The sequence below is a fragment of the Urtica dioica genome, chromosome 6, assembly GCF_054948205.1.
Source record: "Urtica dioica subsp. dioica isolate 48M chromosome 6, U.dioica_male_clone48M_v1_H2, whole genome shotgun sequence".
Taxonomy (NCBI): Eukaryota; Viridiplantae; Streptophyta; class Magnoliopsida; order Rosales; family Urticaceae; genus Urtica; species Urtica dioica.
The window spans coordinates 38,771,052-38,794,015 of record NC_142761.1 but is presented as its reverse complement, the minus strand read 5'-3'; the positions used below and the strand labels follow the sequence as shown (position 1 = coordinate 38,794,015).

The 22,964-nt window shown below is 41.2% G+C and overlaps 1 protein-coding gene and 1 pseudogene across 2 annotated transcripts; both read left to right on the top strand.

The window, feature by feature from the left end:
• Positions 1-12,554: 12,554 nt before the first annotated feature.
• LOC149393999 (stemmadenine O-acetyltransferase-like) lies at positions 12,555-14,961 on the top strand. Its single transcript, XM_089618440.1, has 2 exons — positions 12,555-13,187; positions 13,870-14,961. Exons 1-2 carry the CDS (start codon positions 12,732-12,734, stop codon positions 14,767-14,769), a joined length of 1,356 nt encoding a protein of 451 aa, XP_089474566.1. The 5' UTR covers positions 12,555-12,731; the 3' UTR covers positions 14,770-14,961.
• Positions 14,962-19,753: 4,792 nt separating this feature from the next.
• On the top strand, positions 19,754-21,059 carry LOC149393998 (uncharacterized; annotated as a pseudogene). Its single transcript, XR_016299927.1, has 3 exons — positions 19,754-20,679; positions 20,782-20,919; positions 21,006-21,059. The product of XR_016299927.1 is annotated as an uncharacterized LOC149393998 (transcript).
• The last annotated feature ends 1,905 nt before the right edge of the window (positions 21,060-22,964 follow it).

The following is a 22,964-nucleotide window of genomic DNA, read 5'->3' as shown; positions in this document are numbered from 1 at the left end:
ATTTCAACTCGCTCATCTCCCGACGCATCCTAATTAATTCTTCGTTCGGCGTTGGAGGAACAAAGTACTTGAAACGCGAAGTGTGTTTGGATTGAACGAAAACTCGCGACGTTCCCAAAGCTTCTTGCAAAATGCTCTTTCCCGATTCCGGCACCCATGTCCCTTGCGTTGCTTGTTGTGATAACGTTTTCTACACAAAATTATTTTCAAATAAAATTACAATATTAATTGTTATAACAAATGTAAAGTACTTACGATTTTTTCTGCCATTAGTTTGTCTTTCTCATCCTTGTAGTTATCTACGTCTTTCATTCGCGAGTCAATCCAAAGTTCCTCTTTCGTAGGCCATTCCCCCGTTTCTTCGTGCTAGTAAGAAGTAATTATACAATAAATTAAAAAATAATTGCAACATTTGGAATAACTAAAAGAAAAAAATGAATCTAACCTTTTCTTGATCAAGCTTTCGATATCCATTTCGGCCCGTTCGAGATTTGTACACACTTTTTCCGATATTTGATTTCCCATGTTCCGATGTTTGTTTGAACATTTCGGTTCGTCTATACTCAACAAATGCTATCCAATCTTCTTCGGTGATACTTGTATAGAATTTCAAAATACAAGCCGATCTCTTTAAGGCGATTGGTTCGTTAATTATGTCTTTGAGTAGATCGTTGTATATCTCATGACGAAATAACCTTGCCGCTTCTCCGACTCTCATAAGGCAATCGTGTTTTTGTTCGATAGGAATCGTAAATCCTTCTTGCATTTCGTTCCAAATCCGTTCTTTAATTTGGGCGTTGTCTTTACATCTCCAATCACGCATCGAAAGTGGAACGTGTTCTCTTGCTAACACGCCAAAGTAACTCGACAACTCATCACCCTCTTTACCGATTGGTTGCTCTTTATCATCAAATTGTACCGGGATTTTTTTACCAAGTGTTTTAGCCTTATTAACCCGAACCATAAGAGTGTTTCTTCGTTTTCCTTGTTCATCGGAGTTAAGCGCTAGTTGTCTTCTAATTTTTCTTTTACCACTACCGCTAGAAGTAGTAGTAGTGGACGACATGGAATCTAATATACAAAATTCAAAACATAATCTCAATTTCTAACTCAAATCCAATCCGATTCCAACTTAAATACAATCAATATCAAACTCAAATACAACGAATTAAATCCAATATACTAAAATCCAATACAAATTCTTCCTAACTTCAAATAAATACCAAATTCTAACTAAATAATAACATAAATCAAATTAAATTCAAAACAAGTTAGGAAATAACATACCCGGTGAAGGCGAGGACGTGGCGAGCGAGAGGCGAGGTGGAGGCGGGGTAGGGGCGAGGTGGAGGCGGGGCTGGGCGAGGTGGAGGCCGGGCTGGGCGATGTGGAGGCGGGGCAGGGGGCGAGGTGGAGCGGGGCTGGGCGAGGTGGAGGCCGGGCTGGGCGAGGTGGAGGCGGGGCAGGGGCGAGGTGGAGGCGGGGCTGGGTGAGGTGGAGGCCGGGCTGGGCGATGTGGAGGCGGGGCAGGGGCGAGGTGGAGGCTGGGCGGGGTCAAGGTGGAGGCAATGAGTGAGGGTGAGGACCGGAGAGAGAGAGGCGGGGAAACGAGAGTATGAGGGCCGGAGAGAGAGGGGCGGCGAGAAGAGAGGGTGGTGGCTGGAGAGAGAGCGACGGCGAGAAGAAAGAGGGGCAGAGAGAGAGCGACGGCGAGAAAGAGGAGAAGAGAGAGGAGTAGAGCGACGGCGAGAAGAGAGATGGGCCGAGAGAGAGAGAGTGGTGGCGAGAGAGGGGCGGGGCGGCAAGAGAGTGGCGGAGAGAGAGATAGGGACGAGAGAGATGAGTAGTGGAGAGAGAGATGAGAAGAAATGAAGTAGAATAAGGAATGAGAATGAGGGGAAAATTGAAAAAAAGCGCTAAGTATAGAATATGAAATGGAGGGTAGTTAAAAAAATTTGAAATTTTCAGATTTTAAAACGCTCCTACAACGCTTCTTCTAGGCGTTGTAGGAGCTCGCCGCGGAGATGTATATTTCTCGCCGCGGCGAACTGCTTCTACAACGCTTAACATAAGCGTTGTAGGATCCTCGCCGCGGCGAAATCAAATTCTCGCTGCAGCGAGAGTCACCCAGAAAATTCTCGCCGCGGCGAAAATGTGTCATCGCCGCAGCGATGTAACCCTAGATGTCCTCGCCGCGGCAGTATACAATTGTCACCGCGGCGACCCCTTTCTACAACGCTTAAACAAGCGTTGTAGAATCTTCGCCGCGTCGAAAGCAAATTTTCGCCGCGGCGATGAATACATTCGCCGCAGCGTAAAATGTATGATGCCGCGGCGAGACTATATGTCTGGAAACATGGTGCTCTCGGTAAGATTTTCGCCGCGGCGACGACGTGTTCCCGCCATGGCGCAGGACTCCTGCCGCGGCGAGATTTGTACCTCGCTGCGGCGTGATGGTGTCGCCGCGGCGAATGCATATTTTTTCCGCGGCGAGGACATTCTACAACGCTTTTGGAAGCGTTGTAGAATGTCTCGCCGCGGCGAAGTAGAAATGTCGCCGCGGCGAGTGACACGAGAGACTGGTGATATAAATTCTCATTTCTGGTCTTTTTCACTTTGAACTCTCTCATAACCTCACTCGAAAAAATATTTCCAGTACCTTTCCTACTCATTCTAGAGCGTCCTCGTTTACTTCTCATCTACACATTCAAATCTTGTAAGTTCTTCTTTAACTTGTTCTAGTTGTTGTTCTCCTGATAGTTTACTAATTAGAATGGACAATTTTTTGTATAATTAGGGTTTTTCTATGAAGATGAGAAAGTGGATGTGGGAGAATAGATTGAATGAGATATATCGGAAAGGTGTAGATGAGTTTTGTGATTTTGCTAGAGAGAACATGGTAGATGTGAAATCTATTCGTTGTCCTTGTATTAAATGTGGAAATCATAGACATTTTTCGATTGATGTCGTTCGGACCCATTTGTTTGCATATGGAATAATGACCTCGTATCAAAGATGGTTCTACCATGGTGAGGTTTTTTGTTCTACGGCAAATGAGGATGATGTTGAAGATGATATTGATGATATGTGCGGAATGATGAATGATTTGGAGGACGATTTTGTTGAGCGACCGGAATTGTTTGAGTCCATGATGAATGATGCGGAGACACCATTATATGAAGGGTGTACAAGCTATTCGAAGTTGTCATTTTTAGTTACATTATTTCATTTGAAGGCGTCGGGGGGTTGGACAAACACTAGTTTTACTCTATTGTTGGAAACACTGAAAGAAGCATTTCCGAAAGACAATAAAGTACCTTTAAGTATGTATGAAGCAAAGAAGACTTTGGGTACATTAGGCATGAAGTACGAGAAATTCCATGCGTGCCCAAATGATTGTATTTTATATAGACACGAGTATGAAGATCTAGATGAATGTCCGACGTGCAAAGAGTCACGGTGGAAGAAGGGTAAAATTCCATGTAACGGGGTTAAAGGAGTTCCAGTTAAGGTACGTACATTTTCATCACTTGATTAGGAAATACATGTAGCTCATATTCATTATTTATTACTGATTTTCGTTAAATATATTTCAGTCGTTATGGTACATTCCTCCAATGCCGCGCTTTCGTCGAATGTTTAATAGTGTCAAACACGCGAAGAACATGGTTTGGCACTCCGAAAAGCGTATCGATGATGGTATGTTGAGACATCCTGATGATGCTGCACAGTGGAAATCATTCGATTTAGAGTATAAGGATTTCAGTGTTGATACTCGAAATTTGCGCCTTGGTCTAGCTTCTGATGGAATGAACCCGTTCAGCATGATGAGCAGTAAATACAGTGTTTGGCCGGTTATACTTGTGAACTACAATCTCCCTCCAAAGCTACGTGAAGAACTACAATAGGCCGGAAGGAAGCATAGTTGAAAATTACATAGCAGAAGAGTCGGTTGAGTTTTGTTCTGAGTATTTAGCTAAAACAGACGAAATTGGGTTACCCAAGAATACCAATTTTGATTCAAAAGCTCTATCTACAGGTATTTTTTTAACACTTTATTTGTTTATTTAAATTATATATGAACATTATTTTTAAGTATTTGTTTCATTATAGGTACTTATTCGATCGTCAACCGAAAAGAATGGGAGCAAGCAAGTCTCCATGTGCTACACAACGTTTCCGAGGTCACGCCATTTGTGGATATTCATTTGAATGAGTTGAGAGTGAATAATCCAAAGAAGGGTAGAAATGAAAAATGGTTGCAAGAAGAGCACAACCGTTTGTTTCAAAACTGGCTTGGAAAACGCTTATTTAAAGAGGCAGGACATTCATCTACGTTGAGTAAACTATCTGGCGGGCCTTCCTCAATGGTTACAAGGTACACTGCTTGGTCTGTTAATGGTTTTACATTTTACACAAGAGAACGAGACAACAAGCATCCCGTACAAAATAGTGGTGTTATATTGTTTGCCGAAGCTTTACATGTTTCGTCGGCAAAATATAAGAATCCAAAACATGCTTTTATGAAGTATTACGGATACATTGAAGATATTTGGGAACTTGATTATTGCGGGTTGGGAGTCGCATTATTCAAGTGCAAATGGGCAGACAATAATCACGTTAAAGTTGATAATGAAGGAGTTACAATTGTCGACTTTAGACGGATTGGCTACGAGAATGATTCATTTATTTTGGCTTCGCAAGCAAGTCAAGTGTTTTATGTTTCAGATCCAGCAAATCCTGAGTTATCGTTAGTGGTTCATATGAAAGCGAGAAACGGTAACGAAGAAGAAGACGAAGACATGTCTAGCATTCCTCCGTTCACATCAGGATTACCACCAATTGATCAAGAGATGGATGATTTTGATGATGACGATGTTTCACATCTACTTCGTAAGGATATAGATCCTATTTTTGTTTGATATTGAACATTTAGATAATGTATTTTCATTTTGGATTTTATGTTATTCTCCTGTGGACAACGTTATTTTTCATTCAAAATTTCTCTATACAATGTCATTTACATTAAAATTACATTTCTCCGACATCGCCGCGGCTGAGTACAACACTCGCCGCGGCAAGATAATCTCGCCGCGGCTGTATACAAATCCTGCCGCGGCGAGAACCTTTCTACAACGCTTAAACAAGCGTTGTAGAAACCTCGCCGCGGCAACGTATATTTCATGCCGCGGCGAGGGAAGTTCGCCGCGGCGAGTATATCACCTCGCTGCGGCGAGACAAGTTCTTAAAAAACACAGACTCTCGGTATTAAAAAAATCAAAATCTCGCCGCGGCGAAGTAATATTTTAGCCGCGGCGTAGAGTACTCGCCGCGGCGGGGACTATACAGTGCCGCGGCGAGAATAGTCACGCCGCAGCGAGAAAGGTACCTAGCCGCGGCGACGAAGCACTCTACCATCTAATCATTCACTTTTTTTTCCAATATTTAACATGTTCTCCAACTAAAAATGATCATTCAATTAAGATTTCTACAATCAATAAAACAAACCAAACTAGTCTTAAACATATAACATCAAGTTTCAAACATATATGAAATAAAACACACCAAACGAGTCTCAAACAAAGACTGAAGTCTCAAACACACAAATAAAACACAGTAATCTAGTCATAAACTGAAACTTAAATTTAAAAAGAGTTTGAAATTTATATGGAAGAGTTGGTGTTGTTGGTTCTTGAAATTTACTCGTCATTCGGTGGTGGTGGTGATGGGTTCGCCGGATATTGAGGAGGTGCCATATGCGGTGGCCACTGTGGTGGTGCGTACGGATAGTCGGAGTACTGAGGATATGGAGGAAATAACACCTGATTCTCTTGGTTGATGTCCCACCGAGAGTAGAGATCGTTCAATTGATTGATGTGAGAGGCGCCATATTCCGCTTGTTGGTGCATGTACTCTTACGTGTGTTGGAACCCCCCGACGAGATAGTTGGAGCAATGCGCAATGTAGTCGATGGTGGCGGGGTCGATTACCGGAGGTGCTGGTAAGCGCAATAGGGGCTCCGCTTCCCCCTATTCCTCCGCTTCCTCCGCTTGTGGATCCTCCCTAATCTTGTACCGCTCGATAATGGAATCCGTAATAGGCCCCATTGGACTGTTGATCGTATCCCTTTTCGAGCGTGGTACCCCCGCATTTGTACAAAGGCTGGTAATGATCGACGGATATGGCAAACCGTGTCGTTCATTAGTATAGTCGAGTTTCTTCATCCAAGTATAGATGAATCGACCGACGTTAATGGAAAGGCCTTTAACAATGCAGAACAACACTTGGATACGATCCTCGTCGAGAGTGGTGAAGTGCTTGATCGGATAAAGACGAGCGCAAACAAAGTAAATCCACGCTTTAGCGATCCTGGTGAGTTGGTCACGCTTGAGTACCCTTTTTTTCCTTTTTCAGTGACCCAATCCTCTCCCGGAATGCACAACACCTGCGACATCTCCTAATGGCTGCAACTTCTTAGCCATTCTCGATAGCCCTCGTTCTCGAAAGGCACATCTGGGGTCCCAAGAAGATCGTTGATAGCTTCGACACTCATATCGACCCGTTTCCCACGGACCGTCACAACATCACCTTGGGAGTCCGGCAAGTTTGCGTAGAATTCGTACACGAAGTTGACGTTCGAATCGAACTCGGGTACAACACAGTACCTCCCCCAATCATGACCAACTATGCTGTTGCGGATTTGCTTTCCTATATCCGACGTATTGCTTACATTGAATCATCTCTCATGGATAATGTTACGTGGCAAGATTTTGTCGTAGCGTTCCTCCGCGACCTTGCTAGTAAAGATACTCGAGTTGTATTCCTCTTTGGGAGACTGTTGACGAGATCGCTTGCTTTTTCCTTTACTCTGATCTCTGGAAGAGCTCGGAGCCTTGGAGCCCGCCGTGTTTTTAGTTCGACGCATTTTCAAGCTCCTACAAAACATAATCATAAACAATTCTACAATTAACATATAACAAATTATATATCAATTCCAACAATATATATTTAAACATGACAAATTAAAACAATTCCAACAATCACAAATAATTCATAAACAATTCGACCAATCACAAATTCATGAACAATTCGATCAATCACAAATTCATAAACAATTCAATCTCAACATTAATATACATAACCATTATAACCCATAACCTATGTAACAATATGTCAAACACAATCCGGACATTTCAATTTAACTCAAATTCTCATTCAAATTCATTCATATCAACAAAACCCTAATTTCACTAAATTCACTCATTCAAATTCCACTAACCTAAACCCTAATTTCTTGTTCTAAAAAGAGAAAATCAAACAAAACCCTAAATTTGTGAATTTTAAAAAATCAAACTATATGCAATTCGGGTAAACAACAAGAAATCCATATCAACAACACGAAATTAAATCAATAACTACCTTAAAAAACTTTTAAAATCATACCTTACAATGAGGCGGCAAGAGAGAGAGAGAGAGAGGCGCAAGAGGAAGCACAGCGAGGACTCGACTAAAGAAAAATGGCGGCGAGGACAAGGCGAGAGAGAGTTGGCGGCGAGGACAAGGCGACGGCGAGATTTTGGGGCGGCAAGGACGTGGCGAGGGTTTTTGGAAGAAAAAAACGGGAGAGACGCGACCGAAAATGGTTGTCTCGTGTGTGGGTATTGGAAAAAATGAGAAAAAAAAACTGAAAACGGCCTTTTATAGTGAAAACCTAAAAAACCTAAAAACCCTCGCCGCGGCAAAAATATGTCGTCGCCGCGGCGAGGTGTTCCTACAACGGATATTATAACCATTGTAGGAACGTCTCGCCGCGGTGTGATTCCACACTCACCGCGGCGAGACAGGGTTGAGGTGGAGGCGGGGCAGAGGGCGAGGTGGAGGCGAGGCTGGGCGAGGTGAAGGCCGGGCTGGGCGAGGTGACGGCGGGGCTGGGCGATGTGGAGGCGGGGCTGGGCGAGGTGGAGGCGAGGACGTGGCGAGCGAAAGGCGGGGTGGAGGCGGGGCAGGGGCGAGGTGGAGGCGGGGCTGGGCGAGGTGGAGGCCGGGCTGGGCGATGTGGAGGCGGGCTGGGCGAGGACGTGGCGAGCGAGAGGCGAGGTAGAGCGGGGCTGGGCGAGGTGGAGGCGGGGCAGGGGGCGAGGTGGAGCGGGGCTGGGCGAGGTGGAGGCCGGGCTGGGCGAGGTGGAGGCGGGGCTGGGCGATGTTGAGGTGAGGCTGGGCGAGGTGGAGGCGAGGTGGAGGCGGGGCAGGGGCGAGGTGGAGGCGGGGCGGGGCTGGGCGAGGTGGAGGCGGGGGCGAGGTGGAGGCCGGGCTGGGCGAGGTGGAGGCGGGGCAGGGGCGAGGTGGAGGCGGGCTGGGCGAGGACGTGGCAAGCGAGAGGCGAGGTGGAGGCGAGGACGTGGCGAGCGAGAGGCGAGGTGGAGGTGGGGCAGGGGCGAGGTGGAGGGCGGGCTGGGCGAGGTGGAGGGCGGGCTTGGCGATGTGGAGGCGGGGCTGGGCGAGGTGGAGGCCGGGCTGGGCGAGGTGGAGACGGGGGCTGGGCGATGTGGAGGCGGGCTGGGCGAGGACGTGGCGAGCGAGAGGCGAGGTAGAGCGGGGCTGGGCAAGGTGGAGGCGGGGCAGGGGGCGAGGTGGAGCGGGGGTGGGCGAGGTGGAGGCCGGGCTGGCCGAGGTGGAGGCGGGGCTGGGCGATGTGGAGGCGGGGCTGGGTGAGGTGGAGGCGGGGCAGGGGCGAGGTGGAGGCGGGGCAGGGACGAGGTGGAGGCGGGGCGGGGCTGGGCGAGGTGGAGGCGGGGCTGGGCGAGGTGTTCCTACAACGGATTTTATAACCGTTGTAGGAACATCTCGCTGCGGCGAGATTCCTCACTCGCCGCGGCGAGACAGTTTCTTAAAAAACTGCTTGGCCACGGTATCCACCTCGCCGCGGCGGGCGGCGAATATTTCTAGCCGCGGCGAGATATATTCGCCGCGGCGAGATAAATACCCCGCCGCGGCGACAAGTTTCTACAACGCTTTTGTATAGTGTTGTAGAAACCACCCGCCGTGGCGAGGTATGAATTTCGCCGCGGCGGATTACATTTTTCTACAACGCTTTCACTGTGCATTGTAGTAAGGTCTCGCCGCGGCAGAAAACACATTACGCCGCGGCGTGGATTCTACAACGGATTTTTAAAGCGTTGTGGGAAATCTGAAGCACTACTACAAAATTGATTTTCTGATGCGCAAGACTATCAGATGCGACTAGTCGCACCTAAAAGTCGCATCTAAATGACTTTCAGCTGCGACTAGTCGCATCTGATAGTCTTTCAGAAGCCGAAAAAATTCGCTCAAATTGTCTTTTGATTTTGACAATCCGATGCGACTAGTCGCACCTGAAAATATGTTGAAACTTTCAGGTGCGACTATGTCGCATCAGATAGTTTGAAAATTTTGAGCGGGCCTCATCTCCCCCTCTTTTATTTCATTAGTCTGACGTGGCGAATGAAATTTTTATTTTTTATTTTTATAATCAGGTGCGACTAGTCGCACCGGATGACTCATCAGATGCGACTAGTCGCATCTGATAGTATTATCAGGTGCGATTCTGTCGCACCTGATTATTAGGGTTTTGTTTAAAAACCCAGGTCGCGATCCTTTCTTCTCCAGCCGCTCAAACTCTGTAAAAAAAAAAAACGCTCTCTCTCCCTGCGAACTTCTCTTCTTCTCCGGTTGTAAACTCATTAGCCCACATCCATCTCCTCCGTCCCTCTCTTCTCCGACTAATCCTTCGCCTAAGAACACTTCGCCGACCACCACCGGACCACCACACCGAGCTCTGCCGAGTCCCAGCCACACCGAGCTCCGCCGCTGTCGCTGCTCCATCTCCTCCGTCCCTCTCTTCTCGGCCTCTTCCTTCGCCGACCACCACGCCACGTACCCGTACCCGGCCACCGGACCTCCGCCTCATCCGGCCACCGGACCTCGCCAGTCACCACTGCCTCTCTCTCTCACTCGGTATTTCTCTCTCTCACTCCCTCTCTGCCTCGCTCCCTCTCTGCCTCGCTCTCTCACAGCTCGGTTTAAACTCACAGCCGTACGTCGTCTCGTGCCTCCGGACCTCGCCGTGCGCTCAGCCCCGGCCCCGCTGCCTCCGAGTCACCACCGACTCTCTCTCTCACTCGGTATTTCTCTCTCTCACTCCCTCACTCCCTCTCTGCCTCGCTCCCTCTCTGCCTCGCTCTCTCTAACTCGGTTTAAACTCACAGCCGTCGTCTCGTGCCTCCGGACCTCACCGTGCGCTCAGCCCCGACCCCGCTGCCTCCGAGTCCCAGCCACACCGAGCCTCTGTCCCCGAGTCCCAGCCTCCGAGCCGCTGTCCCCGAGTCCCCGGCCGGCCGTCCTAGGTTAGTGTATATATATATTAGTGTATATATTAGTTAGTTAGGTTAGTGTATATATATAATATGTTAGGTTAGTGTATATATATAATATGTTAGGTTAGTTAATTAATGTGAATTATGTAAGTTAATAATAATGTGTAACTTAATTAGTATTAATTTGATAATTAATTTAACATGTTTAGTAATTTGATAATTAATTTTGATAATTTATTGTAAATTAGTTAGTATTAATATGATATATGGTTAAAATAAGTTTGATTTTGATAATTAAGTTTAATAATGTGATTAGTTTATATTAGGTTAAAATTAAGTTTTAGTTGTTTTTTGACATGTTTTGAAATATAGTTTGTGACATTTTTAAATTTTATGCTTTTAATTAATTTAGATTAATTGTAAGTAAATTATTACCTAGAAATTGTAATTAGTTTAATAATTACATTTATGTTGCTTAGTTTATAATTAGTTAATTAATTTGTGATAAGTTTACGTAGTTGATTTAACATGTAATTAAATTGTAATTTAAATAAGAAAAATAGTTTTGTGACATGCTTTGATAGTTTGTGACATGTTTGATAGTTTGTGATATTTTGTTTATTTCGATTTTTCATTTATAAATGTTGTGATCGAACCACGGAGGTTCGGTTTAGGGCTGAGCTAATTTATAGGATAGTTCTGGATGGTTTGCGTATGTTTTTAAATAATTTTGCAGGTTTTTGGTTTGTCAGTATAATAGGGGAAACTCTGCCGAAATTTCGGTAGAGTTTCGAATTAATTAGTTTAAAACCTCCCAACTTATTCAATCCGAGCTCAAAATAACATAGAATTCATAATCTCTCTTTCATTTTGATCTCCGTCGTCCTTTATCAATAACTCTTCCAAACTTTCATTTCTCGCTCTCATTCAGCGAAATGTCCAATCCAAGTAGAGATTGGATCACGGAGATCAAAATAACATAGAATTACTATCAGATGCGACTAGTCGCATCTGATACTCTTCCCGCGAAAGTATCAGATGCGACTAGTCGCATCTTATACTATAATTCACGCTTTAATTTCTTATTTTGAGGGATATTTAGGTGCGACTTGTCGCACCTAAAATGTCGCACCTGATAGTGATGACTTTCAGGTGCGACTAGTCGCACCTAATATCATCAGGTGCGCACTTTCAGATGCGACTTTGTCGCATCTAAAGTCGCACCTGATGATACTTTCAGGTGCGACATTTATGCTTTCAGGTGCGACTTTTGTCGCACCTGATGCTATCAATTGTACTAGTGAAGCACCATGTTTCTACAACGCTTAACTATATGCGTTGTAGAATCTACAAATTTCTACAACGCTTAACCATATGCGTTGTAGAAACACCAAGTTTCTACAACGCTTGTCCATAGGCGTTGTAGAAACATCATGTTTCTACAACGCTTGTCATAAGCGTTGTAGAATCACTAGTTTCTACAACGCTTTTCATAAGCGTTATACAAAGTGGGTTGTATAATCCAACATTTGTAGTAGTGTCTTTCGAAAATAAACGATAAAATGAAAAAACTAACATTTCGGTATATATATATATATATATATATATATATATATATATATATATATATTAAAATGGGGTATTTAAATAAACACAAATTTAAAATGAGGAGACGAAGTCCACAGCTATATACGATTCGTTAAGATTGTAACATTACTAGGACGAATGCAATAAAAGAAACCGCTGAAAATAATAAAACACGTACACAGTTCTTTAATGATATCTGTGAGAATACACTCAAATTAACTGACGAATTCACTGAACGTTAAGTTATCCCAAAAACTTATTCAAATAGACCTATACCGACTCCATTATAGAAAAAATTATTAGCAGGTGAGATCTAAAAATATCAATGTTGGAATTATAACTCCGAAGCTCAATGTTGGTTGGTGACAAAAATATCAATGTTTACGAATTATAACATTTACCTAATAAAATATTTAAAAGTTGTGGATAAAATATCCAGAGTCAATATTTAGTTCCTCCAATTCATAAATATTGGAAATATTTGCTGTCATCTTCTCAATATTTTCAATCTAATGTGGCTATTAATACTCATCTATTCATGTGTGTGCTCTTTTCCAAAAATACATATATAAAAAAGTTTACATGTGATGTGCATTTTCCTTAGATATTAATTTGCCATCTAAAGTGGCTATTAATACTCATCTATTCATGTGAGTGCTCTTTTAAAAAAAAAAAAAAATTATTCATGTGTCGGCTTGCCATAATATTATTCCTTATATATTAGAAAAGTGTATTCCTCCATATTCAGATCTCTCCTCCTTTTACCTGATATACCATCTTCTTTTCCACTCAATGGCCGAAGATAAAACCAACAACAATGTGAAAATCATCGGAAGACAAACAATCAAGCCATGTTTTCCGACCCCAAAAGACCTCAAAACCCTCAAGCTCTCCAAACTAGACCAGCTCGCAGTGGACATGTACATTCCACTAGTCCTCTTCTATCCCTCGAACCCTAATCTCGCGAACCGAGAAAACCCTAACGAAGCCGCGTCTCGGCGGACCGAACACCTGAGAAAAACCCTAGCGAAAGCCCTGGTTCAGTTTTACCCTTTGGCCGGGAGGCTCAGAGACAACATGTGCGTCGAGTGTAACGACTACGGAGTCGAGTTCTTCGAGGCCGTGTCGGCGTTTTCCATGGAAGAGCTGCTCGGGAAATCGCCGGACTTGGACGCTGTGACTCAGCTCGTTGCGGCGGTGCCTGAAATCAAAGAAGCTTCACTCGGAGGCTGTGCTCTTTTAGTTCAGGTACATATAGACAGTTTATATATATGGACTAAGATATTTATTAAAAAAACAGAAAAATGCGCGATTTTCTTTCACTCATTTATATTTTCTCTATTTTCTTTTCCCTTCTTCTACCTAATACTGTGGACTTCCGATCATTTTCTTTTTTCGTGATCACCCCCCTTTTATTAATGATTATTATTATTATTACTATTTTTTAAAAGATACGAGACAAAAAAAAAACATAAAAAACAAAAAAGGACCGAAGAGTCAGACCTTATATTTTGTCACCATTCATCGTATTTTTCTATTTAAAGCATACGTACGATCTCTTCATTAACTAAAAGGAAATAAAAAAAAAAAGAAAAAAAAAGGCAAAGCAATTAAATCCGAATAAATGGATAAAATAACACTTAGCTCGTATTATAAATAATAGCGAAGTTCTACAGATATTTTAATTGAAGATAGTAATTAATTTGTAGAATCTCTCACATGTTCAAACCTTCTATAAATACTAAGTAAAACGTTAATAAAGAAGGAAAAAAAAAACAAGAAAAATAATATTTGAGAAATAGAATGTGAAACAAAAATGTACTACTGGTGATTTCCTCAAATTTACACGAGGGAGGGGATAAATATCAGATTAAGACTTGTAAATTATTGTTTGTTAAAAATAACATCGATCATTTCATTTTTCCTTCAGGTAACTACTTTTACTTGTGGCGGGATAGCCCTGGGCTTGAGCGTTTCTCACAAGGTTTTTGATGCCTGTTCGTTAGCCTCGTTTGTGGACACGTGGGCTAAACTAGCTCGCGATGAAAAGGCGATAATATCGAAACCGGAATTTGGTCATATGACAAGCATTTTCCCACCATCCATAGATCTGTCATCAAACTCGGCGACCTCGGGCGTTTTACTTACTGAAGACAAGTGCGTGACAAGGCGGTACTTCTTCGGTCCCAAGAAAATCGCTGCCCTGAAGAGCAAAGCCGCGAGCATCGACGGCATCAAAAACCCTACTAGGGTTGAGTCTGTTTCAGGGCTCATTTGGAAGTGCGTCGAGGATCGGACATCAAAGAGCCCCGAGATAGTTCCTAGGAAATCCGTGTGGTGTCACTACGTGAACATGAGGACTAGATTTTCTCCGGCGTTATCGTCGAACGTCCTCGGAAATCTCGTCGGAGTTTACTCCGTGGGGACCGAGGAGAGAGAACATGGCAAGATTGGTCTTCAAGGGTTGGTCGGGAAGCTTCGGAGAGCCATCGAAGAGGTGAAAATGAACTATGAGAAGCCAGATTACTTGAAAGCCATCGAAAGAGAGTATGAAGAGTACTTGAAGATAATGAATAGTGGTGATGAGGTTGATATCTATCACTTATCAAGTTGGTGTAGGTTCGGGCTTTATGATATCGATTTCGGGTGGGAAAAGCCGGTTTGGGCGAGCTTGGTAACCTCTTCTTTCAAGAACAATATCTATCTCATGGACTCCAACGACGAAAATGGAATCGAGGTTTGGTTTTATTTGACTGAAGAAGACATGGCTGTGATTGAGACCAACGAGGACTTTCTTGCGTTTGCCACTTTGAACCCTAGCGTTGTTTGATGACAAGCTATTATAATGTTTTTCTTTTGTCTAGTTATATATATTGTGTTGTTTCGAGCTTTTGTCATTTGGTTATAAGTTATATCGCTGCCTTAGAGACCATTCTAGCTTGATGTAATATGTTTGTGCCTTCCTTTTCCTTTGCTCAGTGCAATAAATCATATATTATAAATGAATAATACAATTTATTTATACGCTTGCTAGATACACGAGAATTAAATAAATATATAAGAAAATCAATACACAGTTAGAAGAATAAATCCAACACTAATTGTAGTGAAGACTCTATTCATGAATGCGAATAATTTATGTTGGGGGTGGTTGAATAATTTATCTCACATGAAGACAATGGCTGTCGGGCGGAGCTAGCTAGCATAAATTTGGGGGCGAGCTAGATTTTATAGATCAATAGAGGTGCCATCTTAATTTCAAATATTGGACGTAAATAATTGTCGCCAATCAATCAAGCAATCGATCGTGATTTGGGATACTATAGATATTTAGGTAGCGACGTCCATTAAAAAAATAGCCAATTTAAAAGTTTGATAATGCTAGATAGTCAACGTTTCGTAAATCTTAGATAAATAGTCACAAAGATGACGTAACCTTATCAGAAAATTTTATATTTTCCAAGTTTGTCCTTCCTTTTTATTTTCAAATTTTTATTTGAATTTTGATTATTAATTCAGTAATTTTTTTAAGGCAAATTTTTTTAAAATTTGAATTTTAAATTATCTCTCTTATATTTCCAAAAATATAGAAAACAATTATTTTTACATTATTTAGTGGATTCCTGATAGTATATCAATGCCCAAAATATACGCAACAATTATTTTTCTGATTTTGTGTTCTTTAAAATCGTAGTTCACATTTATACGTATTTACAGATATTTACAAAATATTTACAATTATTTACACATATTAACAGATATTAACACATTTATTCTACATTTTTATTTGAATATTTTTGTGAGTCATTCATTTAAATTTGAATTGTGTTATGTGTTTAAATTTAGAAATTAATTATTTAGTTAATTTAATCGTGTTAAGAGGGGCGATTTATCAAATTCATTTAAATAGCCAACGTTGGGGTGGGAATGATATGTATGTGTATTCTTGTAAAACTACGTTTGTAAATAAAATGCAGTGACTATTTACCTAATATTTACCAAACGTTAACTATTTAGCAATGTCAAACGTTTAAGTTGGCTATTTTCCAAATTAATTGATTATATTATCACTCTTATATTTAGGAGTTGATTTAGTCAGACAAGTGGTTGTGGACGATATATATTTGATTGGTGTGCACGATATTGTCTGATCTTAAATTGGTCTCGAAATTGTTTAAGATAATAGATGACTAAACATTTTTTGAAGTTATCGTCGGATTATTTAATAAAAGAAAATCTAATTTTTTTTAAAAAAAAAAAAGTATACTAACATAAATATTTTATTAATTTAGATGTTCAAATAAATTTAGAAGGTTTATTTGTTATAGAATTATAATAAATTGAAGAATGTACAATTTTAGGACGGATTTGGTCCTAATTAAAGCGCGGTTTAATTTTTGGAACTGAAAAAGACAATTTTTAAACTGGTCTAAAAATATACTCGACTCGAGAGGATAAAAATCATTATAAATTAGACTAGCGATTTAAAAATCGGTAATCTATTCTGATTTAGAATTTTCTTTGTTTTTGTCTTTACAATTATCTAGCTTTTTTGCACAGCCCAATTATTATCTAGGTATTAAATTTGGCTAAGGTGGCAGGGTGGGTAGAGATTTCCCCTTATAAAATGCCTAGAAAATCTAACTTTTCCATGTTAGTTTTCTTTTGACCTAGTAGATTAGCCAAAATGAAAACAAATGTCAATGAATTTGGGTACGCTTTCGCTATTTAAATCTTTGACTTTGATTACCTTGAAATTGAATTGAAATTAAATCAAGGATACGTACTTCAAAAATATTAACATCAATAACATCATTTTTTATTTTCCGTTATTCTCCGGCGATTTTTGATGTTGTGGTTACTTTTTTTTTAAAAATAGAGATTTTAACGTTTCTAGGTGCTTTTGATTATTTTTCATATTGTCATTTTTGTTTTGTTTTGATGTCGTGTTTGAGAAATTCATGTCGTCTTGTCACAGATTTTGTCATTTCCTCTGTTTTTCATTTTCTTCGTCATTATGCATAACGTCACTTCATAGTTTTTGTTATTATTTTTTTATTCTTCACTTCATAGTTAATAACATTGTTTAAAATATCGCCGATATATCATATGATATAACGCCGATATATCATTACCGAAGACACTTCAGTAAAAAAAAAACGATTATAAATCGTTTTGTTTTATAATATATCGTTAAAATACCGTCAAAAACTCGCGATATTTTGGCAGTTAAAAAGTGTAAAATATCGACCATATTCAGAAAAATATGTAAACGCGTTCCCTTATTCATAATAGTTCAACCTCTACTTTTCCTTCTTTCTAGTCAATGTGGGACTTTAGTTTGTCTTGATTTTCTTCTACTTATTTGTACGTTTTTTTCTTCCTTTCCTGTGGTTGTATTACTTTCTTTATTCTTCTTTTTCTTCTTTAAAACGTAATAGATTTTTCTTCAAAACCCCGCGAAAATAAATGACTTTTGTTCATTAAAACAATCGAAAATGAGCGGGTGTTTTTTTGTCGAAGGGCGTGTCGTTGCCGGTGAATTTCGAACGACATTTACGGGAAAAATGACAACGTAGTTGTCTTCGGCCGTTTAGTGGGTGACACCGGCATCGCCGCCAAAAGTTGGCGAAAATCGCCGACATTTAAAACCTTAGCTCTAACTTCTATATATAGTTTTCTAAAAGTCTAAACCCTACTATAATATATCATATAAAGATAATGTATACTCTGGCATATTCCTAGAACATACTTTGATGTTTAATCTCAACCATTGAATTAAAAATCTTTAGTTAAAATCTGAACTTATCCATTAGTTTAATGTATTAATCCTCTAGAAAAAATATTTCGGTTCTTATTTTTTTTTTCTCGTAAAAATAAATCTTTAACAAAAACATATATTTTACAAAAGGGTAAAAACCCTACTGATAGGTGCCGACTTTGACACTTGAATTAAATTTTAATTGACTCAAAGCCCAAAGAAAATAATACCAAATGCTTTACATTATTTTAAGGATAAATTACACTCATGCCCCCTGAACTCGGAGGTCATTAACAACTCGCCCCCTGAACTCGAGATTTCCACAAAAACTACTCTGATCTTTCAATTTTTTTGAATTGTGCCCCTTCCGTCTATTATTTTCAGTTACCATCCATGACAAACCCATGTTTTCGGCACGTGACCCATCAGCGAGGGGTATATTTGGTATCCTCCCATGATATTAAGTAAAGATAATTTAAATGATTAATTTCATTTAAATTTTTTGGGTAGAAAAGAAGCGGGTTGAATGAGTTTCGAGAAAATTAGGGTTTTATTTCGAAATGGTGAAAACTGGTTGGAAACCCCCGCGAAATCAATCTCCGGCGAAGAAGAAGCAGAAATCGTCTCCGACGAAGAAGACCGCTCGTAAATCTCCGGCGACGAAGAAGCAGAAATGCGATTCCCAAAGTAACGCATCGGTGCGCTTACCACCGTACGGTGAGCATCTTTATTTCAAGATTAAATATAAATAAATCCAGGATGTCGGGTGTTGGTGGGTTAGTATTTATGAAAGTGAAATGTTGGGACCACTGCTGGTATTTGTTATGCTTTGTTTTTTATGAAATGTCGGGTGTTGGTGGGTTAGTCTTTATGAAAGTGACAAAGGGACCACTTTTGTTGTCGTTGTCTGGTTTTGCGGGTTTCGATATTTTGATTTCAGACTTTAAATACAAGTGTAGGGACCAGTAATGTTTGTATGGTGGAGTAATTGTTTTTTTTGGCACGTCTTTGCTTGTTTGTATTGCTGCAGTCACTGGATCAGGAAAATTTACGTACGAAGTTCACCATGGGGGTAGGATGGAATTGGTGAATGACCGACTGGCTTATGTGGACTCTAAAGTGGACTATGTGGACCACATGGACATTGACCGGTTGTCGTTACTGGAGTTGGACGCGATTTTGAAGAAAGACTTGGGATACTTTGTTGGAGGGCTGTATTACATGGTACCTGCTGACGCTACTGAGTTTATATTTCTTGACTCAGATAGTACGTTGTTAAGTGTTGTAGGAAAGCTGCTTGAGAGGACATTTCTACTGCCTCTGTATTGTGATCACCGGGTTGAAGAAGGGCATACTCTTCTTCTGGTAGAAGACTCAAGTCCAGCAGTTGACATTCCAGATGTTGAAGTGGGTGAGACTGTAGTTAAAGATCCTGAACTTGTATTTCAAGAATGTCAAGCTGAATTTGAAGAGACTGAACTTAACCTGGATGAGAGTCAACAATCACAAAGCCATGTGGATGGGAGTCAACAGCCACAAAGTCAGCCTGCTGATATTGAAGAGCCAGTCAGTCAACACGATGAGGGTCAAGACCCACAATGCCAAGTGGATGAGAGTCAACATCCATTCAGCCAGGTGGATGAGAGTCAACAACCATTCAGCCAAGTGGATGAGAGTCAACAGCCCTTCAGCCAAGTTGATGACAGTCAACAGCCCTTCAGCCAAGTTGATGACAGTCAACAGCCCTTCAGCCAGCCAGAAATTCAAGAAGATGGTGAAACAGAAGCAGATGATGATGAGGACGCTGAAGTTGTTGAGGAAGATAGTGGATTTGAGAAGAGTGAAGATGAGGTGGCCGTGGACGGGGCAACTGTAGAGCGTTGTTTAAAGGGCAAAGGTAAAAAACCTTACAGTGATGATGAACCAGTGTCGGCTGCAGATAGTGACTACAACGACGAAGAAAACATCAACTTACACCATGAGTCGTCTAGCGAAGATGAAGACAAGGGTGGTTCGGTTTCGAAGAAGGTTCTGCCAAAGTTTCAAGAGTTCAGACAAGACACAGACATGGGTTGTCCTCAGCTCAAATTGGGCCTAGTATTCCCTAGTGGAAGTGTATTCAAAGATGCCATCCGAGAATACTCTATCAGATCAGGGAAGGAAGTTCGCTTCAAGGTCAACGACCCGAATAGAGTGCGAGCAGTTTGCAAAGATGCGAACTGTAAATGGCTTTGATATGCATCAGAACTAGGTAAGACGACCACATTTGCAATAAAGACCTATGTGCCTGAGCACACTTGCGCCAGAACAAACAAGAATAGGTTCGCCACTTCACGATGGTTGTCTAACAAGTACATGGATACTTTCAAAGACAATGACAATTGGTCAGCCACCAACTTCATGCAGAAAGTACAAAAGGACTTTGTATTACAATGTTCAAAGATGAAGGCTTATCGAGCAAAAAATTTTGCGACCAAAGTGATTGAAGGCACGTACAAAGAACAGTATGCGTCTTTGTGGGACTATGGTGCAGAGATCAAGCGATCTAATCCAGGATCAACTGTCGAATTCCTGACTGAGGCCGACGAACAAGGTAGGCCTATATTTAAAAGGCTATACATTTGTTATTCCGGCTGTAAATCTGGCTTCAACGAGGGTTGTAGACCTGTGCTCGGGCTTGATGGATGTCACATCAAAGGACATCACACAGGTCAACTGTTGACAGCCATTGGCATCGATGCCAATAACAGCATGTTTCCAGTCGCTTTTGCGGTGGTGGAGTCAGAATGCAAATCCTCGTGGGCGTGGTTTTTAAACTATTTGAAAGACGATGTGCGAATACACAATGGACATCACTGGACATTTATCACTGACAAACAGAAAAGGTTAAAGGAAGCCCTGAATGGACTGTGGGAAGCCGGTTTTGTAGGCGCAGAACACCGACATTGTGCAAGGCACTTGCAATCCAATTTCACGAAGGTAATATCTTACACTAATATACCACACTATGTATGAAAACATGTTACTTATTTCTCACACTAATATACCAAACTAATACTCCACACTACTACTCCTGAGCAGGTTTTCAAGGGACAATTTTTGAAACAAAAGGTAATGTCAGCAGCAAAGGCGTATTCTCAACACAAATTCCTTCAAGAAATGGATATGATCAAGGCAGAGGATGAAGAGGCTTACAATTGGTTGTGCGAAAAGAATCCAGTACACTGGGCTAGGAGCAACTTCAGAACAACTGTCAAGTGTGACATCTTACTGAACAACTTGTGTGAGTCCTTTAATGGTACTAGGGCAGTGTTACTAGCGAGGCAAAGACCAATTCTATCCATGCTAGAGAGAATTAGAATGTACCTACTACAGAGGTTTAGCAAACAGCGAGTGGCTGTAGAAAAATGGCTAGGAGAAATTGGCCGCGCATTTATAAGATCCTTGAAAAGAATAAGGAACTGTCTGGACAGAACATTGCTCATTGGTGTGGGGAATTGCTATTCCAAGTCCAGAACATGTATGGGAGTATGTACTCGGTTGATTTAAATAGAAGAACATGTTCATGCAATCGTTGGGACTTGTCAGGTACTCAATTCACTCATTACTCAGATAATTTAGTATGGCATGTCTAATTTTGTATGACTTTTCAGGGATTCCTTGTGCTCATGCCATTGCATGTATTTGGCAAAAACATCAGCAACCGGAAATGTATGTGGATGATTGCTACAAGAAGGCCGCTTACATGACTGCATACAAATACATGATCAGTCCGCTGAACCCTATCGAGCAATGGCCAAAAACAGGGCTAGAACCGATTAGAATGCCACCAAATAGAGCCGAGCCAGGGAGACCTAAAAAGTTGAGGAGGGTGGAGCATGATGAGGTAGTTCCACGTGGTGGAACCAGAATGACTCGAAAATACGTCACAGTACGATGTTCTGGATGTGGGAAACATGGACACAACCTAAAAACATGTTTTAGAAGGCAACAAGATGCATTGGTAAGCTTAATGTGCTAAATTTAAAGTCATGATATCTTGCTATCTAATCCATTAAAATAATCGTGCAGAGAACTGAACAGTGAGCGGCTAGAGATGCACAACAGGCAGCTAGAGGCGCTCCAACTCAACGTGCTCCAGCTCAACAGCCTGCAGCTCAACAGGGTCCATCACAACAACCTCCAGCTCAACAAGGTCCAGCTCAACGTGGACCAACTCAACAGGGTCAATCTCAACAACCTGCCCCTCAACAGGGACCGTCTCAACGTGGACCGCGCCAAGTCAATCCACAACCACAGCTGAGGGTTAGTTGCTAACTTTTTAAGTCGGTATCAACCATCATTACTTTATCTGACCATTTGTAATGTTTGAAATTACAGCGCAGTCCGAGACTCAACAAGGTTCCAACAAGAAAGAATGTACTGCGGCCGAGAAATTTATTTTAGCTTATGTGTTTGTGTATAACTGTGGTTGATGTGAAATATGTGGAACTCTTTTGCATGAAATTAGTAGCTAAAAATGTATGTGGCACTATTTTGGGTGAAATTGGTAGGAAAAAATGTATGTGGTAGCAAAACTGTGGTTGTAAACTGAACATATTTTGTCCATTTCGTAATCTAAAACTGACCAGGTTGCTCTTTTGTCCATTTCAATGTTTTGATTGCATTCTTGATCTTCATTTTGATGTCCATTTTCATGTTTATATTTAAATTACTTTTGTCCATTTAAACTAACAACTACAGTCAGTTTAAATGCCATTCATTTTGTCCAATTTAAATACTATTTGAACCAAGTAACACTGATAACTAACACCACAACAAACCAAGTCCAGTGCTCATAAAAACTTGTCCAGATCACATATTACATACATAAAACTCGTCCAAATTGCATACAAAATGTTAAGTACAAACATGATTTATTTGAACATCAAAATAAAACCTACACCAATACATAATACCATCATATACATCTTCAGTTTGCGCGATTCATCCCCTATTTTTTCCCTCAGCTGCTTCAGCTCAATGTCAACTTCATAATTCATGTTCGTCTCCGACACATCTTCTGTTTCCCGTGCTTCTAGCTTGTTAATTTTCTTCAATAATCCAGGTATAATTTGCAAAGACCTTTTACACATTTGTGGATCAATCCACTCTAACATACCACAACCCCTGTCCCTGTTCTTCTGTAAATAACCCCCAACATTATTTGCTCTTTATACAAACAAACAGCGAGGACTAGCAGCGGTGAATACAAACAACGAACA